This window comes from Nerophis lumbriciformis, linkage group LG07 (genome assembly GCF_033978685.3).
Source record: "Nerophis lumbriciformis linkage group LG07, RoL_Nlum_v2.1, whole genome shotgun sequence".
Taxonomy (NCBI): Eukaryota; Metazoa; Chordata; class Actinopteri; order Syngnathiformes; family Syngnathidae; genus Nerophis; species Nerophis lumbriciformis.
This window is the reverse complement of record NC_084554.2, coordinates 18,525,390-18,543,939: the sequence shown is the minus strand read 5'-3', so window position 1 is coordinate 18,543,939 and position 18,550 is coordinate 18,525,390. Positions and strand designations below refer to the sequence as shown.

The window sequence follows — 18,550 nt, the reverse complement described above, 5'->3', positions numbered from 1 at the left end:
GACCCGTCCCCCCACCCGAAGGCGGAGGGAGGCTACCCTCTTGTCCACCGGGTTGAACTCCAACGTGCAGGCTTTGAGCCGAGAGGAAACAAGAATTGCCACCCCAGCCCGTCGCCTCTCATTGCCGGCAACGCCAGAGTGGAAGAGAGTCCAGCCCCTGTCAAGAGAACTGGTTCCAGAGCCCTTGCTGTGCGTCGAAGTGAGTCCGACTATATCTAGCCGGAACTTCTCCACCTCACGCACTAGCTCAGGCTCCTTCCCCCCCAGCGAGGTGACGTTCCACGTCCCAAGAGCTAGCTTATGTAGCCGAGGATCGGACCGCCAAGTGCCCTGCCCTCGGCTGCCGCCCAGCTCACATTGCACCCGACCTCTATGGCCCCTGCTATGGGTGGTGAGCCCATTGGAGGGGGGACCCACGTTGCCTCTTCGGGCTGTGCCCGGCCGGGCCCCATGGGGACAGGCCCGGCCACCAGGCGCTCGCCATCGTGCCACACCTCCGGGCCTGGCTCCAGAGGAGGGCCCCGGTGACCCGCGTCCGAGCGAGGGAAATCTGGGTTCCTTGTTCGTGTTCTTCATAGAGGTCTTCGAGCTGCTCTTTGTCTGATCCCTCACCTAGGACCAGTTTGCCTTGGGAGACCCTACCAGGGGGCATAGAAGCCCCCGGACAACATAGCTCCTAGGATCATTGGGACACGCAAACTCCTCTACCACGTTAAGGTGGCAGCTCAGAGAGGAGGAAAATAATACAGCTCTCCAAAAAGTGCACTTCTGCTGCTATTTGACATAACTGTTTGTTATGATGCTTTGACATTTTTGCACTTTATTTCTTTATTGAAAGAAAATTCTATGAAGAGAAAAGTTGTTTGCAAAGGTGGTTACAATGCTAAAAAATGAAAAGTTAAAGCTAAAAAAAGAAATACACTTTATTGAGTTAACATTATTTCTTTATAGGGGGAAAGATGTGATGTTATGAGCTAGGGAATATAACAACTACACTACCCAGCATGCAACGGGAGTGACGAGCATGCGCGGTAGCCCCGAAAAGTGTTGTTGCATGTCACCACCCGGCAGCTAAGAATGAGGTTATGAGCACGCTGTGAAAGTAAACGTCAAGAACTCAGCCAACACGCCTCGTCTGCATTATTTATAATTAGACAGACAACACATATACAGTGTGATTTTGTTTTGTTTACAAGGAAAGAAATACAAAAGTAAAAAAAGGGAGATATATGTTGTATATATATGTATGTGCTGCGGTTGCTTTAAGAACGTTGCGACAGCTGCCGTAAAGGAGGTGCGTTGCTAGCCTGGTTGCTATGTTTCCGGTTGGTCGTAAAATTGTTTGTCATGTGTTTGTACCCTGCTCAAATCTCTCAGTAAAGTTATTCATTGGATTATACCTTTTTGTTTTGAACTTTATTACACCTTGGAGCGCTTTTTCCGGTCCATTTTTTCCTGCTTTCGCTATCTGCGCCTAAATGACTGAGCTACGTGACGTCATTTCTTGTGATGTCTCAAGGGGCATTTCTGGTCGGGACGGGATTCGTTCCGACGGATTCGAATAAAGAACCAACTCTTTTTCTTTACTATAGTGGTCTCGATAACGGGTACCGGTCCTCAAAAAGGGATTTGAGTCCAAGGACTCGGTTGTTTGCTTTTCGAACAACCGAAAAAAACAGTTTCGATTATCATCCCTACAGAGGACATAAGTAAAGAAAATTAAATTTGCTCAAATATACCTACAAACGAGGCATAATAATGCTATATGTACATACAACTAGCCTAATTAGCATGTTAGCATCATTAGCTTGGAGTCATGCATAAGCACTCCAGCAAATCAATAACATCAACAAAGCTCACCTTTGTGCATTCACGCAGAGCATAAAACATTTGGTGGACAAAATGAGACAAAGAGGGAGTGGTATAAAACACTTCTTTCTGTGGCAGCATCGGAGAAAGTTGTACATGTAAACGAACTACGATGAGTTCAAGGATCACTGAAATTAGTAGGACAAAACGGTGCTTGCCAAATACTCTAATCAGTGAAGCATGTATAACATAAACAGTGGAATTTCTAACAATTAGGAAGGTTTGTGTCATGTTTGTTCTCCTACAGAAAATATATTTAAACAACAAATATATTGTTTCCTCATCTTTTTCCATTTTCACACATCTCTGGAAGAGGTCCAGGGAGCCACAAGGGCGGCGCTAAAGCCGCGGGTTGCTGACCCCCAATTTAGACCACCAGAAGAAAGATGTACCAATGTTTCATTGTCATTGTGGTCAAAACATGCAAGCAAATTAGTACAGCAGCTCTGTTAGCTAAGAATATACAATATCATTAATGAAATAAAAATATGCACATATGGGGGGGGGACCATGTCAACAAACTATCGGTGGTATACGCACGGACATCCTTTATCACCATCCATTCTCCTTATTATGTCTGTTACTAAAGTCACAAGACATTGTGAGTTTTGGTTTCAGTTGTGTCGATAACCGCTTGCGTCGACGTGAGTCAGCCAGTCAGAGGCAACGACGAAGAGGGATTTATAAAAAATTTCAAGCTGCTCCAGTTCCTTGCTGTCAGATGGAAAGTAATATGTTCGTGTGTTTGTGCACACACAGATACTGCTTTGGGAAATGGACAACAGCAAGCTGAGGGCGTGCAAAAGCCTGGTAAGAAAGATTTCACACTTTCCTCCGACACTCGTCAGACTGTTGGTGTCGCTCCATTATCTGCATTCACTTTTCATAGATGTACACTATTTATTTGTTCCTTTTGTTGTGTGTTTGTGCGTGAATACAAGCAGGAGGGTCAACATGCAACAAAAAACATCTGCTCAGCTGAAATTAAATACAACGGATGTTCAAACAAAATGGGACTTATCCAACCACAAAATCAATGATATATATGGACATATAAAATAATACAATATTGAAAAGAAGAAGAACAAGTAATATGGTCACAGCCAGACCTGGCTGCAGAAAAATATTTAAGGGGAGGCATTAAATATTTTCAAAAATGTATTCCCTCCGCGGGAGAATGCATGCTTGTCAATGCTGCAATGCTTGGGCTTTGTCTGTCCACAACGGACTACTACATGTACAAACCCCGTTTCCATATGAGTTGGGAAATTGTGTTAGATGTAAATATAAACGGAATACAATGATTTGCAAATCATTTTCAACCCATACTCAGTTGAATATGCTACAAAGACAACATATTTGATGTTCAAACTGATAAACTTTTTTTTGTGTGCAAATAATCATTAACTTTAGAATTTGATGCCAGCAACACGTGACAAAGAAGTTGGGAAAGGTGGCAATAAATACTGATAAAGTTGAGGAATGCTCATCAAACACTTATTTGGAACATCCCAAAGGTGAACAGGCTAATTGGGAACAGGTGGGTGCCATGATTGGAAATAAAAGTAGATTCCATGAAATGCTCAGTCATTCACAAACAAGGATGGGGCGAGGATCACCACTTTGTCAACAAATGCCTGAGCAAATTGTTTAACAGTTTAAGAAAAACCTTTCTCAACCAGCTATTGCAAGGAATTTAGGGATTTCACCATCTACGGTCAATAATATCATCAAAGGGTTCAGAGAATCTGGAGAAATCACTCCACGTAAGCAGCTAAGCCCGTGACCTTCGATCCCTCAGGCTGTACTGCATCAACAAGCGACATCAGTGTGTAAAGGATATCACCACATGGGCTCAGGAACACTTCAGAAACCCACTGTCAGTAACTACAGTTGGTCGCTACATCTGTAAGTGCAAGTTAAAACTCTCCTATGCAAGGCGGAAACCGTTTATCAACAACACCCAGAAACGCCCTCGGCTTCGCTGGGCCTGAGCTCATCTAAGATGGACTGATACAAAGTGGAAAAGTGTTCTGTGGTCTGACGAGTCCACATTTCAAATTGTTTTTGGAAACTGTGGACGTCGTGTCCTCCGGACCAAAGGGGAAAAGAACCATCCGGATTGTTATAGGCGCAAAGTTGAAAAGCCATCATCTGTGATGGTATGGGGGTGTATTAGTGCCCAAGACATGGGTAACTTACACATCTGTGAAGGCACCATTCATGCTGAAAGGTACATACAGGTTTTGGAGCAACATATGTTGCCATCCAAGCAACGTTACCATGGACGCCCCTGCTTATTTCAGCAAGACAATGCCAAGCCACGTGTTACATCAACGTTGCTTCATAGTAAAAGAGTGCAGGTACTAGACTGGCCTGCCTGTAGTCTAGACCTGTCTCCCATTGAAAATGTGTGGCGCATTATGAAGCCTAAAATACCACAACGGAGACCCCCTGACTGTTGAACAACTTAAGCTGTACATCAAGCAAGAATGGGAAAGAATTCCACCTGAGAAGCTTAAAAAATGTGTCTCCTCAGTTCCCAAACGTTTACTGAGTGTTGTTAAAAGGAAAGGCCATGTAACACAGTGGTGAACATGCCCTTTCCCAACTACTTCGGCACGTGTTGCAGCCATGAAATTCTAAGTTAATTAGTATTTGCAAAAAAAAAAGAAGTTTATGAGTTTGAACATCAAATATCTTGTCTTTGTAGTGCATTCAATTGAATATGGGTTGAAAATGATTTGCAAATCATTGTTTTACGTTTATATTTACATCTAACACAATTTCCCAACTCATATGGAAACGGGGTTTGTAAGACAAACAACTTTATACCCATGGTTATTGTAAAGATATGTATTTGCCATGTGCTCCTCGACTACGGTCTAGAAAACTGTAACAACTACATTATTACTTGTCAATCTTTATAACTCCTTGTGCAGATCTGTCCGCTCATTATTTAAATGTTTACCTAAGTTTGAAACAAAGGTGCTAATACTCATCGCCACGTTTGGCCAAGCGCGTTTTAAAGCAACACTTGCAGCGCGGCGCCTCCTTGTTTAACGCATCATCTTTATTGTTAGTTTTGAAGCCCAAATACCTCCATATTGCGCTTCACCACCCTCTTTATTAACCAGTAGAATTGCCGTTGTTTGCCATTCTTCCTCTCCATGATGTTATTGCTTGTATGCACTTTGTGTGTGTGTTTTGACACACTCAACATCATGCGCCTCGGCTCTGTAGTCATCGCCGTGGGTGAAAAAACGGTACCTGTATTTTTCAAAGGTACCGTTTTCAATGAATTAGTACCGCGGTACTTTTTTAGTACCGGTATACCGTACAACCCGAGGCAGAGAGAATCCATTTTTGGCACAAAATCAGTTTCAGGTGCAACACCGATAGCAGCAAATAATAGATTTGACTTACAGTTGTGTCGATGTCACGATCGATGATGACTCGCCTGCTGATGGCATCATAGCAGTAAAAATGAAGTGTCCTCTTCACTGTCTCCCAGGTGTAAACATCTTTAGATGTGGAACGTGTTAAATCCACTCATTTTGGTTTTGGTGGTGACTTTATCTCGCAAGGAGAAGCATCAGATTGGCTCTTGTTCATAACTAACCCCCACCCCAAAGAGCTGTGATTGAACCTGTCCCTTCCATCGACAAGACAAAACTAAATATGATTGGATTTTGTTTATGTCAACTTTTTTGTCTCGTATTTATACCTTAACATGTCAGTTAATTGTGTTATCGTCTTAATCAACGTGCCTTTGTTTTGATCACTTGTCATTCTTTTTTTTTACCTGCTCCGATGTAAAAAAAATAAAGAAAACGAATCCCAAATGAAATAAACAGCTTTGAGCCTAGGGCGGACACGGCTTACTCACGCCCATGAAGCCAGGACTGGTCACAGTCAACATAATAAGTCACTTAACAGCCTGACAACAACACCAAAGCTATTTGCTGTTGAGAGGAAGATGTGCTTTTAAATGTAAAATCAAATGTGGTAACATTATAATAATAATAATAATATGATATGCTTAGGCTTATGTGAGGGGTGTCCAAAGCGCTGCCCACAGCTTGTTTTTGATTGGCCCACGGCAGATTCTTAAAGGTGGACTGCACTTTTTTTTTTAAATTTTGTTCAATCGTTCACAATAATTATCAGAGGCAAGAACACAGGTGCCTTTTTTTTCAGGATTTTAAAGATGATAAAAAACCTTTGTATTATGATGTAAGGTGTAAACTTAATTAATTATTTTAATGTATGTCTTAACTTATTACTTCTCTGAAACTGCTCTGTGACATGTGGCCAGGTCACCCTTATGTAAGAGATCTTGAACTCAATGGGTTTCTTATCTGGTTAAATAAAGGTTGTAATTAGAAAAGCACTTGGGGAGCGTAGACTTCCATCAGGCCTGATCTCCCCTAAAAAGATAATTTAAAAAAAAAATCCTGAATCCAGACGGTGATCCAGATCAGCCCCAAAATGTAATCACTTGTTTCTTGCTGCACATCTACATCCTATTTCTGACATTTCCTTAAAGTTTCATCAACATTTGAGTTTTGTTGAGAACTAACAAACCCCAATGAATGTAGGGATGAATTCAATTGTAATGTTTGTGAGTGTTTGTTTTACTCGTTTGTCGCTTCCAGACTTTGCGTTTTAAAGACGTGTGTCGTCTATAGGGATGTAACGGTATGAGAATTTTGTGTCACAATTATTGTGACCAAAATGATCACGGTTATCAATATTATCGTGGCATTTTTATCCATCCATCCATCCATTTTCTACCGCTTGTCCCTTTCGGGGTCGCGGGCGGTGCTGGAGCTCAAAATTTAAAAAAAGTACTACTTCTACTGAAATGTCTTCACCAAGTCTTATTTAAAAATAACACATTCTTAAGTATGTATTTTGAGAATGCTGTTTCATGTACCTCAAGCAGAATTTTAATGTGCACATGAAAGCAACACAAGCATTATAAACAAAAATAATATGGCAGAAACAAAATAAAAACATAGTAATTAAAAATTAATGTGGAAATTGTGCAAGATGGCACCGTTTGGACATAAGAGGTAAACAAATAAATGTAAGAATTGAGCAAGATGGCGCCTGATGGCCATAAGACATGCTGTAACTGCACTTTTTGTCTATGTAGATAAAAATAGTGTTCACGTATGCGATTGAGTTAAAAAGTTAAAGTACCAATGATTGTCACACACACAACTAGGTGTGGTGAAATGTGTCCTCTGCATTTGACCCATCCCCTTGTTCACCCCCTGGGAGGTGAGGGGAGCAGTTATCCGCAGCGGTACCGCGCCCGGGAATAATTTTTGGTGATTTAACCCTCAATTCCAACCCTTGATGCTGAGTGCCAAGCAGGGAGATAATGGGTCCCATTTTTATAGTCTTTGGTATGACTCGGCCGGGGTTTGAACTCACAACCTACCGATCTCAGGGCGGACACTCTAACCACTAGGCCACTGAGTAGGAGGTATGCAGTTATGTAGTTTGCCATTTTTGCCAAAGGAGCATAAGCAGCCTGCCTCTGGAAGTCGTCAGGTATTGTATGTGTGATGTTGGAAGATGATGCAGTTGTGGCATTGAACGTGCCCGCTGCACGCCCACTCTGCAAATAAGGGAAAAGCAAATGCATTATAATTTCATTCGGTGCTGATTATTATTATAATCATATGACTGACTCACACAAATACCTTAATGTTACTCCTGTAAAAACAAAATATGTTGTAGTGTTTCTGCTTGGATTAGTTTTTAACACTAACATTAAGTAGCAGCGGTCATTCACAGCACAAAACACGCATAAACAGAAGTACATTTTGCTCTGTTACAGTGAATATGCGTCATGTGCACAGTGCACCACTAGTCGCTCTCACCGATAGCACCCATTAACATCTATTTTTACAGAAGTAACTTAATTAAGTGCAACTATAAGAACATTTGACAGACAAACCATGACATTTTAATTTTAAATTACTTTTTATCATGCATTCAGCTACAAGTTGACTTACATTGCACTCGTTGTATAGTTGTGGATGATGGACACGGAGTTGGCTTATCATCTTTTAAGTGTTGCCCCCCTTCGAAGATACTTTTTTTCCTGCATTTTCTGCAGATGGGCTGACTATCTTCAATTATTTTATCCTCAGCATCCTTTATGCATCTAAAAATAAATGCATCCAGACCTCCGATTTTGTTTGTTTAATAGGAGGGAAAATCTCTGTAGCGAGGTCTGTGTGGTTGCTTTCCGCCATGTTTTCTCAAGCCAAACATTGCAAACGATGGTAGTGCGCCTGCACCATCTTCAGAGGCGCTGTTGCTGCAGAGTTTCCAGGAAATGAGCAGTGTCGCCTAAAATGCATTAATAAATGACAGTTGTCCGATAATTCAAAATTTAAACAGTATTACTATCCATCCATCCATTTGCTACCGCTTGTCCCTTTTGGGGTCGCGGGGGGTGCTGGAGCCTATCTCATCTGCATTCAGGCGGAAGGCGGGTTACACCCTGGACAAGTCGCCACTCATCGCAGGGCCAACACAGATAGACAACAGTCACACTCACTAGGGCACACTAGGGCCAATTTAGTGTTGCCAATCAACCTATCTCCACTAACCGTCTAGAATTTTACCGTAGTTTATCATTATACCGTTTATCGTTACATCCCTAGTCGTCTATCTACTCATTCATATCTATTGTTGACAGATGTGTTACCGCACTGTGTGGATAAAATTGTCCTTCCTGATTCATTAATCTTCAAATGTTCTCTTCTTAGCTTGTTACTCTCTCCTGTAGCGCGGTTGAAGTATACAAAGCATTTTTTCTTTTGTTTCACTACTTCACACTCAAGCTAATTTGATAATCAGACTCCTCGAAATAGAATCTTCGACAATTTATAAGACATCTGTCCGATATCGGCAAAAAAAAAAACGTTAAAAAAAGTATCGGCTTGCTTCTACACTTAGGCCAGTAGTACTTGTGCAAAGCTGAACCGCCAGTTAACAACTAAATGTCCTCCAATAAATGCACAAGGTTGGTCTTTTATTTATTTTTTTCAAGTAATTTACTAAAGGTAATCATGGTGGCTATAGGCTACAAGGGGCTAGCAGCTACTCAACAGCTAAGCACACAATAGCACACAAGCGAGACATACGGAGTAAGTGGCCTTTATTGAACGATATTGCAGTCTACAACAGCACATTTGTCAATTTAAATGTTTATAATATATAATATATAAATACAAATAATATAATTATAGGTGCATATTATTATAAAGTCTACAAAGCAGAAGTGTATCAGAATGTATGCAGTTACAAACAAGCTTTATTTAATGAATTATTGTAGTGGTGAGGTATTGCCATAAACAATTACCACTCCACTTCAACTTAAAGACAGCTTAACGCCATTCCAGACGGTTGACAATAAATATATCTGCCATTGTTCTCGCTTTGACTAATTTCATTTGCTCAAACCTTTTCTAACATTCCCCACTGCAAAATGATAACAGTATGTACAATTTTCAGTTGATATCGGATCCATATCGGTATCGACCAATGATCAAGGCTTCAATATTGGTGTTATATCAGAAAACCCCTTCCTTTTTATAGTGTCATTTTTTTTTTTACTTTAATAAATCCTACTACTATATTTGTGAGAAGGGAATGTTTGGGAAAAGCAATATTCACGTTGTTTAAAAAAAAAAAAAAAAAAAAAAAAAAAAAAAAAAGATTTGCAGTGATTAAAGGTAACACTGCTCTCATAGTAAAAATCAATTTTACACATTTTAATCAACAGATAACGGTCCAACGAGACCAAGTACAAGTACAAATCCCTTATAATCGTTGCTGGGTACTTTAGTTGTTACAGTGTGAATAAAGAGTTATTAGTGTCACATTATGTGAAACATAATTACCGTATTTTTCGGACTATAAGTCGCAGTTTTTTTTCATAGTTTGGCTGGGCTCCAGTGCGATTTATATGTTTTTTTTCCTTCTTTATTATGCATTTTCGGCAGGTGCGACTTATACTCCGGTGCGACTTATACTCCGAAAAATACGGTAGTAGTTGAGTGACGATGGTGCTACAAAGGAGAGTATAAAATAGTTTTGTCTTCTCTTACACTTTTCTAACACTTTATTTTACAAAGCGCTGACTGTACAGTAGTCTACTTATTGATTGTGATTACTACTTTTGGTCCTTTATTTGGATCTTTGGGCAGGACAAAGCCAAAAATAATAATAATTAATGCATGTTTATAATGACATACAAAGCAATTGTAATAAGACATTATACAGTTTTACCAGTCTTTATGTCCACAATGTGTTAAAGTCTACTAATTTGCCGGTGTTGGTCCAACGTGACTCATTACCGACATCAATATAAATAGCCAAGCTCTTTTGCCGTAGTATTGTCACCATATTTACATGGGCTGCCTAATAAAGCATAAACAAAACAATCTGATACAGTGTTGAGCTGAGCTGATAGTGAGAATAGTTGACTAACCTCCTTGCTGAAATATTCACAAACTGGTTTTAGTGCATGAGGCTGCTTGTTGCCTAACTTAAGAGTTTGGTGTTTTTAGCATGTACATAATTAATCTGCATGTTGTCTCCTGATGCTTTTTAATGATGAAACAGCAGGGTCATGGTAACAGAGCTCAAGTATGCATGTGCTGAAAATCATCATCTCTGTCATAATACTGATTCATGAATATTTCATCTCATTATATCACTGATACCTGAGTATATAATTTATATTATAATACTAATACATGGATATATCATCTCATACAATAAAGCTGATTCTGATTCTGATTCTGATTATATCACTGATACATAAATATATATTTTCTACTAAAATGGTCATACAAAACCCAAAACCAGTGAAGTTGGCACTTTGATTGATTGACTGATTGAAACTTTTATTAGTAGATTGCACAGTGAAGTACATATTCCGTACCACTAAATGGTAACACCCGAATAAGTTTTTCAACTTGTTTAAGTCGGGGTCCACTTAAATTGATTCATGATACAGATATATACTATTTTCATAATACAGTCATCACACAAGATAATCATCACAGTATATACGTTGTGTAAATGGTAAATAAAAACAGAATACAATGATTTGCAAATCCTTTTCAACCTATATTCAATTGAACAAACTGCAAAGACAAGATATTTATTGTTTGAACTGAGAAAAAAAAGTTGGCACAGCGGCATTTTTACCACTGTATTACATGGCCTTTCCTTTTAACAACACTCAGTAAATGTCAGGTGGCATTCTTTCCCATTCTTGCTTGATGTACAGTTTAAGTTGTTCAACAGTCCACAAAATATCACAACGGAGACCAGTTGTGGTATTTTAGGCTTCATATTGTGCCACGCATTTTCAATGGGAGACAGGTCTGGATTACAGGCAGGCCAGTCTAGTACCTGCACTCTTTTGCTATGAAGCCTCGCTCTTGTAACACGTGGCATGGCATTGTCTTGCTGAAATAAGCAGGGGCGTCCATGATAACATTGCTTGGATGACAACATAAACCTGTATGTACCTTTCAGCATTAATGGGGCCTTCACAGATGTGTAAGTTTTTGCCACTTGTGCCAGCTTTTTTGAAACATGTTGCAGGCAAATTCCAAATGAGCTAATATTTGCAAAAAATAAAGTTTTCCAGTTCGAACGTTAAGTATCTTGTCTTTGCAGTGTATTCAATTGAATGTAGGTTGAAATGGATTTGCAAATCATTGTATTTTGTTTTTATTTACGATTTACAGAACATGCCAACTTCACTGGTTTTGGGGTTTGGACATACAAGACACAAGATGTGTTGTTTGTCATTGCACTTAAAAAGTACGAGATTTGTATACAGTCAACGGGTCCTAGAAGCAGAAACGCAATTTGGACAGCGGGTAGACAGGACAGAACGCTGATAGGTCGCCACATGAGCGGCGCCTTGTAAAAGATGGGAAAAAGAAAAACCAGGAGGGAGGGGAAAAAGCTCCTCCCAAACTGTGGGAAACGAAAAAACCCCAGCCTACATGAATATATCATCTCTATTATATTACTAGTACATGAATATGCCATCTATTAAATATCCTTTATCATAATAGTGATACATGATTATATCATTTATCATAATAGTGATATATGATTATAGAATATGTTATAATATTGAGACATGAATATATCATTTTTATGATAATATCGATGACTATATAGTCTCTAGTATAATACTGAAACATGAGTATATGATATCTATGCTAATACTAATACATAAATATCTAATATCATGTTACTGATAAATTAATATATCATATATATTATAATTCTGAGACATGAATATATAATTTCTTACATAATACATATACATTAATTTATCATAATTATTATAATAGTGATATACATGGTAAATGGGTTATACTTGTATAGCGCTTTTCTACCTACAAGGCACTCAAAGCGCTTTTTCGACATTCACACACACATTCACACACTGATGGTGGGAGCTGTCATGCAAGGCCCTAACCACGACCCATCAGGAGCAAGGGTGAAGTGTCTTGCTCAAGGACACAACGGACGTGACTAGGTTGGTAGAAGCTGGGGATTGAACCAGGAACTCTCAGGTTGCTGGCACAGCCACTATGCCAACTGCGCCACGCCGTCATCATCTAATACTCATAAATGAATATATCACCTTAATACTACTGATACATGAATATAGCATCTTTATTTTAATGCTGATACATAACTATATAATGTATGAGAATGCTGATACATGAATATATCATATATTGTAATACATATACATGAGTATAGCTCATCTCTATTAGAATACTGATAAATGAATAGATAATCTATTAAAATACTGATACACAAGTATATAATCTATTAAAATACTGATACACAAATATAACATCTATTGAAATACTGATACATGAATATATCATCTTTATGGTAATACTGATACATGAATATATCATCTCTATGGTAACACTGATACATGATTACATTATCTCTATTATAATACTGTTACATAACTATATAATATATATTATTATGTATTATTATTATTATTATTATTATTACTGATACTGATCATAGTATCTCTTATAATACTGATACATGAATATATTATCTCTTTTATAATACTGATACATAACTATATAATCTCTATTATAAGACTGATACATGGATATGTTGTATATATTATAATACTGATACATGAATATCTAATCTATGCTATAATACTAATACATGGGTATGTCATATCTTTTAATACTGATACATTGTTATATTATCTCATAATACTGATACATAACTATACAATCTATCTTATAATATGGATACATGGATATGTTGTATATATTATAATACTGATACATGAATATATCATATCTATTTTAATACTAATACATGGATATGTCATATCTATTATAATACTGATAAATGAATATAGCCTCTCTATTATAATACTAATACATGGATATGTCAAATCTATTATAATACTGATAAATGAATAAAGCCTCTCTATTATAATACTGATACATGGATATGTTGTATATATTATAATAATGATACATGAATATAGCATGTCTATTATAATACTGATACATGGATATGTTTGATATATTATAATAATTATACTTTAATATATATATCCATTATAATACTAATACATGGATATGTTGAATCTATTTTAATACTGATACATGGAGTTGTCGGAGTTGAAAACTATTAGTTGAATACGCAACATTATGGCCATTAGCGAAGAAAAATCCATAAATCTGCTGCACCGTTTTTTATGCTGCAGAGTGCAAAGCGTAGGGGAAAAAAGGGTCAGTTTATAGTCCAAAAATACAGTAATTTTATGTTTTGCATTTTATTTCCCTTCTGTAACCCAAAACAAAGCAGACAGTGACAATGGTGTCCTTGTTGTCAGTGTGTCAGGTTGAGAATGTTTGCTGACTCAGCAAATATGCATGTTTGTGTGTATGTGTTGAGATTGTGCATGTTGCTGCTGCATGAAACAAACAAACTGACATAATGTTTGACCAGCGGACCTTTTTGAATAGTACGTACTGTATGGATATACTATTAATAGAATACATGCAGTATTTAGCAAATGTTGGTCAAGTATTTGAGTTGTTAAATGATTTCAAGTGGAATTTGTGCAACATGACTAACCGCTCTCTTTCCTTCTCCCTCTTTGTCCTCCTCTTTCACCCTGATTTTACATCCATAACACGTTTTTATAATTTATATTCATCATTATTTAATATACATTATATTTGTTTTCTTTTTATTACACCCTTTACCATTTATTTGCTTACCAAATCTTTTCAAATTGATGTCTCTATTTCCTTAAACTTTGAATCTTCAGAGGATTAGACCCTGCCTCCATCGCTACACTGACTGCCCATCAGCTGCATTCTGCTTCCATGCACCTTTTTCCTCTCTGCAACATGTCTCACACACACTTACTGTCTGTGATGTCCATGTCTTCCTACACACACACACACACGTAATACTGTTTGTGTGTGCTTGTATCTTCCTGACAAAGGCAATGACCCACAAATGAACTCTTCCGCTGTTTTCTGGACGCAGCATTTGTCCATGTTTGAACAAGCCAGTCCATAATCGACTTGTATAAAATGTCTCTAAAAGTGGACAAAATCGTGGCCACACACACACACACACACCTACACACACACACACACACACGCTCAGAAGCGTGTCTGAAACCTTTCAAAGTGAATCCCAATTGCTGCAAGCGTCATCCGTCAACACCCAGCAGCCTGGTGTTTTTGCACTCACACAATATATAGCACTCACACAATATATGTATAAGCAGAATACTTTATATTATATAAGCATATGTGTATATTTATATTAGGGCTGCAACAACTTATCGATTAAATCGATTAAAATCGATTATAAAAATAGTTGGCGATTAATTTAGTCATCGATTCGTTGGATCTATGCTATGCGCATGCGCAGAGGCTACGTTTTTTTTATTTTTTATTTTTTTTAACCTTTATTTATAAACTGCAACATTTACAAACAGCTGAGAAACAATAACCAAAATAATAGGGGTGTAACAGTACGTGTATTTGTATCGAACCGTTTCGGTACGGGGGTTTCGTTTCGGTGCGGAAGTGTACCGAACGAGTATCCACACGGACATATTAAGTAGCGTACTGCACGTTGTGTAAACAATACTCAAAATGCCGGACATTTGAGGCATTTAAGAAACTCCGCCCTGACAGCTCCGCAAAAGAAGACATGCCCGGTGAAAAGAGGACGTATGGTCAGTCTATCCTAGCAGCTAAGAGGACTAGCAGCGGTGAAACCGGGCTAGGATAGACTGACCATACGTCCTCTTTTCACCGGACATGTCTTCTTTTGCGGAGCTGTCAGGGCAGTGTTTCTTAAATGCCTCAAATGTCCGGCATTTTGAGTTATGGTTGCGTGTATTTTCAATATACGTTCAGGGTTAAGAAGGTTAAAAACACAACAAATTGTGCGTGCAGCAGCATTGGTGAGGGAGGGGGAGAGACAGAGAGAGCGAGAGAGTTATGATAAACGCGCATGCGTCGCCAGGCTCTGCTTTTTATCCATAGATTTATCAGATTAAATTTTTTATTATCTATAGCAGGGGCGTCAAAAGTGTGCATTTTTGTAACATTTTCCTTGTTTTATTTGGCAAGTTGAAAGAACATGGCGCCAGTATGCTGTTTTTTTTCCAATAAAATACTGGAAAGGATAGAAATGTAGTTTCTCTTTTATCCGATTATTAATCGATTAATCGAAGTAATAATCAACAGATTAATCGATTATCAAATTAATCGTTAGTTGCAGCCCTAATTTATATATATATGTGTATATATATGTATATATACTTGTATATATATATATATATATATATGTGTGTATATATACGTGTATATATATGTATATATATGTATATATATATATATATATATGTATATATACGTGTGTATATATATATATATATATACGTGTATATATATATATATATACACACACACATATATGTGCGTGTGTGTGTGTGTATATATATATATATACAGTAGATACACACGTATATATGCACATATGGTGAATAGTACATGGTGAAAATGCTCAAACGGAAAACAGCATGAGACAGACACTTTGTGATAGCAGTGTGTCATAGAAAGTAAAGTGAAAGTAGACATGATAAAATGTTGACAAAGTCAAAATAATCGAAACCGATATTAGCTGCCTGCTATCTCTGAACATGTACAACAGCGATAACGAAGCAGAGTTGTTTGTTTGTTTAAGATCCCCATCAGCTGTTGCAATAGCAGCCACTATTCATTCTGGAATCTAAAATGTCAAAACCGTTTTTACACATGTAATGACATTAAGGCAAAGGGAATACATACATACATACATACATGCATTCATACATGACAAATGACACCACATTCTAAATAAAACAACAGCGTCACATTAATTATAGACAGTCATTATGCTCGTCACCTGTAGGATTGCACAATATCAATAAAAATACAATATTGTTTACAACACAAACGTTACAAATCAGTTGCACACAATCCAGTGAGAAACTAAAAATGAAAGAAAATAATTATTTGTGTGTTAATATATAAAGTCTTAATCACTTACAAAAAGAGTGGTTTCATTATTGAGTGTCTCTTCCTTCCAGTGTGCAAGACAATAACAAATAAAAGTTGTATAGATATCACTTTAAGGTATACGTTCAGACTTTTGCTATAACTTGACTTACTGTATATCAACGTCGTGTATATATACATACACACACACACACACACACACACACCTACAATTATTTTGTCGTTGTTTTTATGAAAACACTTCATGCTTCTTGTGAGTAGTCAGGACCTCAGGTCTCTTCTGTTTTGCACTAGTTAAATATAAGATAAATATTATATTTAATGTACTTCTAGCTGACAATCGTTTATGTGAATAATATTTAAGGAGAGGTCTCATTTTTATTTTGTCCTTTTTTTGACAATTGCTGGTCAGTTCCAATGTTGGTTCCAATGGAAGTTATTATTTACGGTCTATTTACATTTACTTTGACATTAAAAATATGAATGCACTTGTTAGACAAAAAAAGTAAATGCAACAATTTGCATCAATAGTATTAAATATAGATGATAAAAGTTTGATTTTTTTTTTTTTTTTTTTTAACTCGCAACCTAAAGCATAACAATTAGGCAAAAGACATCCCGAAAATCTCCACCTTGAGGTACCACTGCTCTTATTTAAACGTCTTTACAAGCCATGTTTCCACATTGTGGTCTTTGCCAATCAAGCAAACCAAAAAATCTATTAACATTTTCTGGCAAATGTGCCGAGCTCAGATTGGATAGTTTGGAAGCAATGTAAAGTGTACCATCTCAAACTGAACCATACTTTTCCGCTTTTTAGACATGACTTTGTATTTTGAGAGCATGGAAGCGTTTAAGTACCTTACATCTGGACCTAACAGCACATTTGACATGTGTGTTTATTTCTGCCAACACAACATATTTCACTCAATCTTTGTGATACTCGATAAAGTAAATGTTTATTTATGTATTCGGGCCTTTTTCCGTCTGAGTTTCCCAAAATGTCATACATAGTATACTGTCCTCTTTTATGTGTTTTTATGTTCTGCCTGCACCTGAACAAATAAATGATATTTAACTGTTTTTTGGCGTTTCTTTCTTCGTCCAACCAACCTGCAAAAATCATGTGATCTAATGTCTAACTGCTTATTCCATTTTCCATCGTTTACAGACTTTCCTTAAAATATTGTATGTCCAATAATATTTCCTTGTGGAGATCTGGTTTTGAATCCCCATTAAATTGTTTGTGAAATTCTCATCCCTTCAACCTTCTTTCTAATGTCTAAAGTGTGTATGTTATCTAACATCGTGCTGCTCAACTTGAAGTGATTTGGTAAAAAAGCCTCACATACAGTGCATCCAAAAAGTATTCACAGCGATTCACTTTTACCACATTTTGTTATGTTACAGCCGTATTCAAAAATTGAATACATTCATTTTTGTCCTCAAAATTTTACACACAATACCCCACAATGACAATGTGAATTTTTTTTTTATTTTTATTTTTTATTTATTTTTTTTACATTTTATACCATGCCACAAGCTTTTCAATTACCGTATTTTCCAGACTATAAGGCTCACTTAAAATCATTTTTTTCCCGTCAAAACTCGACAGTGCGCCTTATAACCCGGTGCGCCTAATGTACTGATTAATTCTGGTTTTGCTTACCGACCTCCAAGCAATTTTATTTAGTACATGGTGTAATGATAAGTGTGACCAGTAGATGGCAGTCAAACATAAGAGACACATGGTAAGAGGTATGATGGCAATATGACTCAAGATAACAACACCAACATGTTATATGTTCCATTGAAAATCTAGAACATTACACACAGTGCTCAAACATCTATCAAAATGTTTTAGTACGACTTTGGTAAGCTATGAAGCCGCACTGCTTGATGGATTGTCGGCACATTAAACATACGAGTATTATTATGGTGTGTGTATAAAGTAAGACATATTATCTGGCATTTTGTTTCGCAATATTATGCAAAAGCAACTTTTCTTACCGTATGGTACCTGCTGA

At 37.4% G+C, this 18,550-nt stretch overlaps 1 protein-coding gene across 7 annotated transcripts in view; it reads left to right on the top strand.

Moving 5' to 3' along the window:
• Nucleotides 1-18,550, top strand: part of LOC133609784 (uncharacterized) — a 243,781-nt gene that overhangs the window by 81,103 nt on the left and 144,128 nt on the right. For 6 of the 7 annotated variants that reach the window (XM_061965731.2, XM_061965728.2, XM_061965725.2 and 3 more), the window contains exon 3: nucleotides 2,629-2,679. The exons of the other annotated variant lie outside the window; for it this stretch is intronic. In XM_061965731.2, the coding sequence (XP_061821715.2) occupies nucleotides 2,629-2,679 (51 nt within the window). The remainder of the gene's footprint in view (nucleotides 1-2,628; nucleotides 2,680-18,550) is intronic. 7 annotated transcript variants of the gene reach the window in all.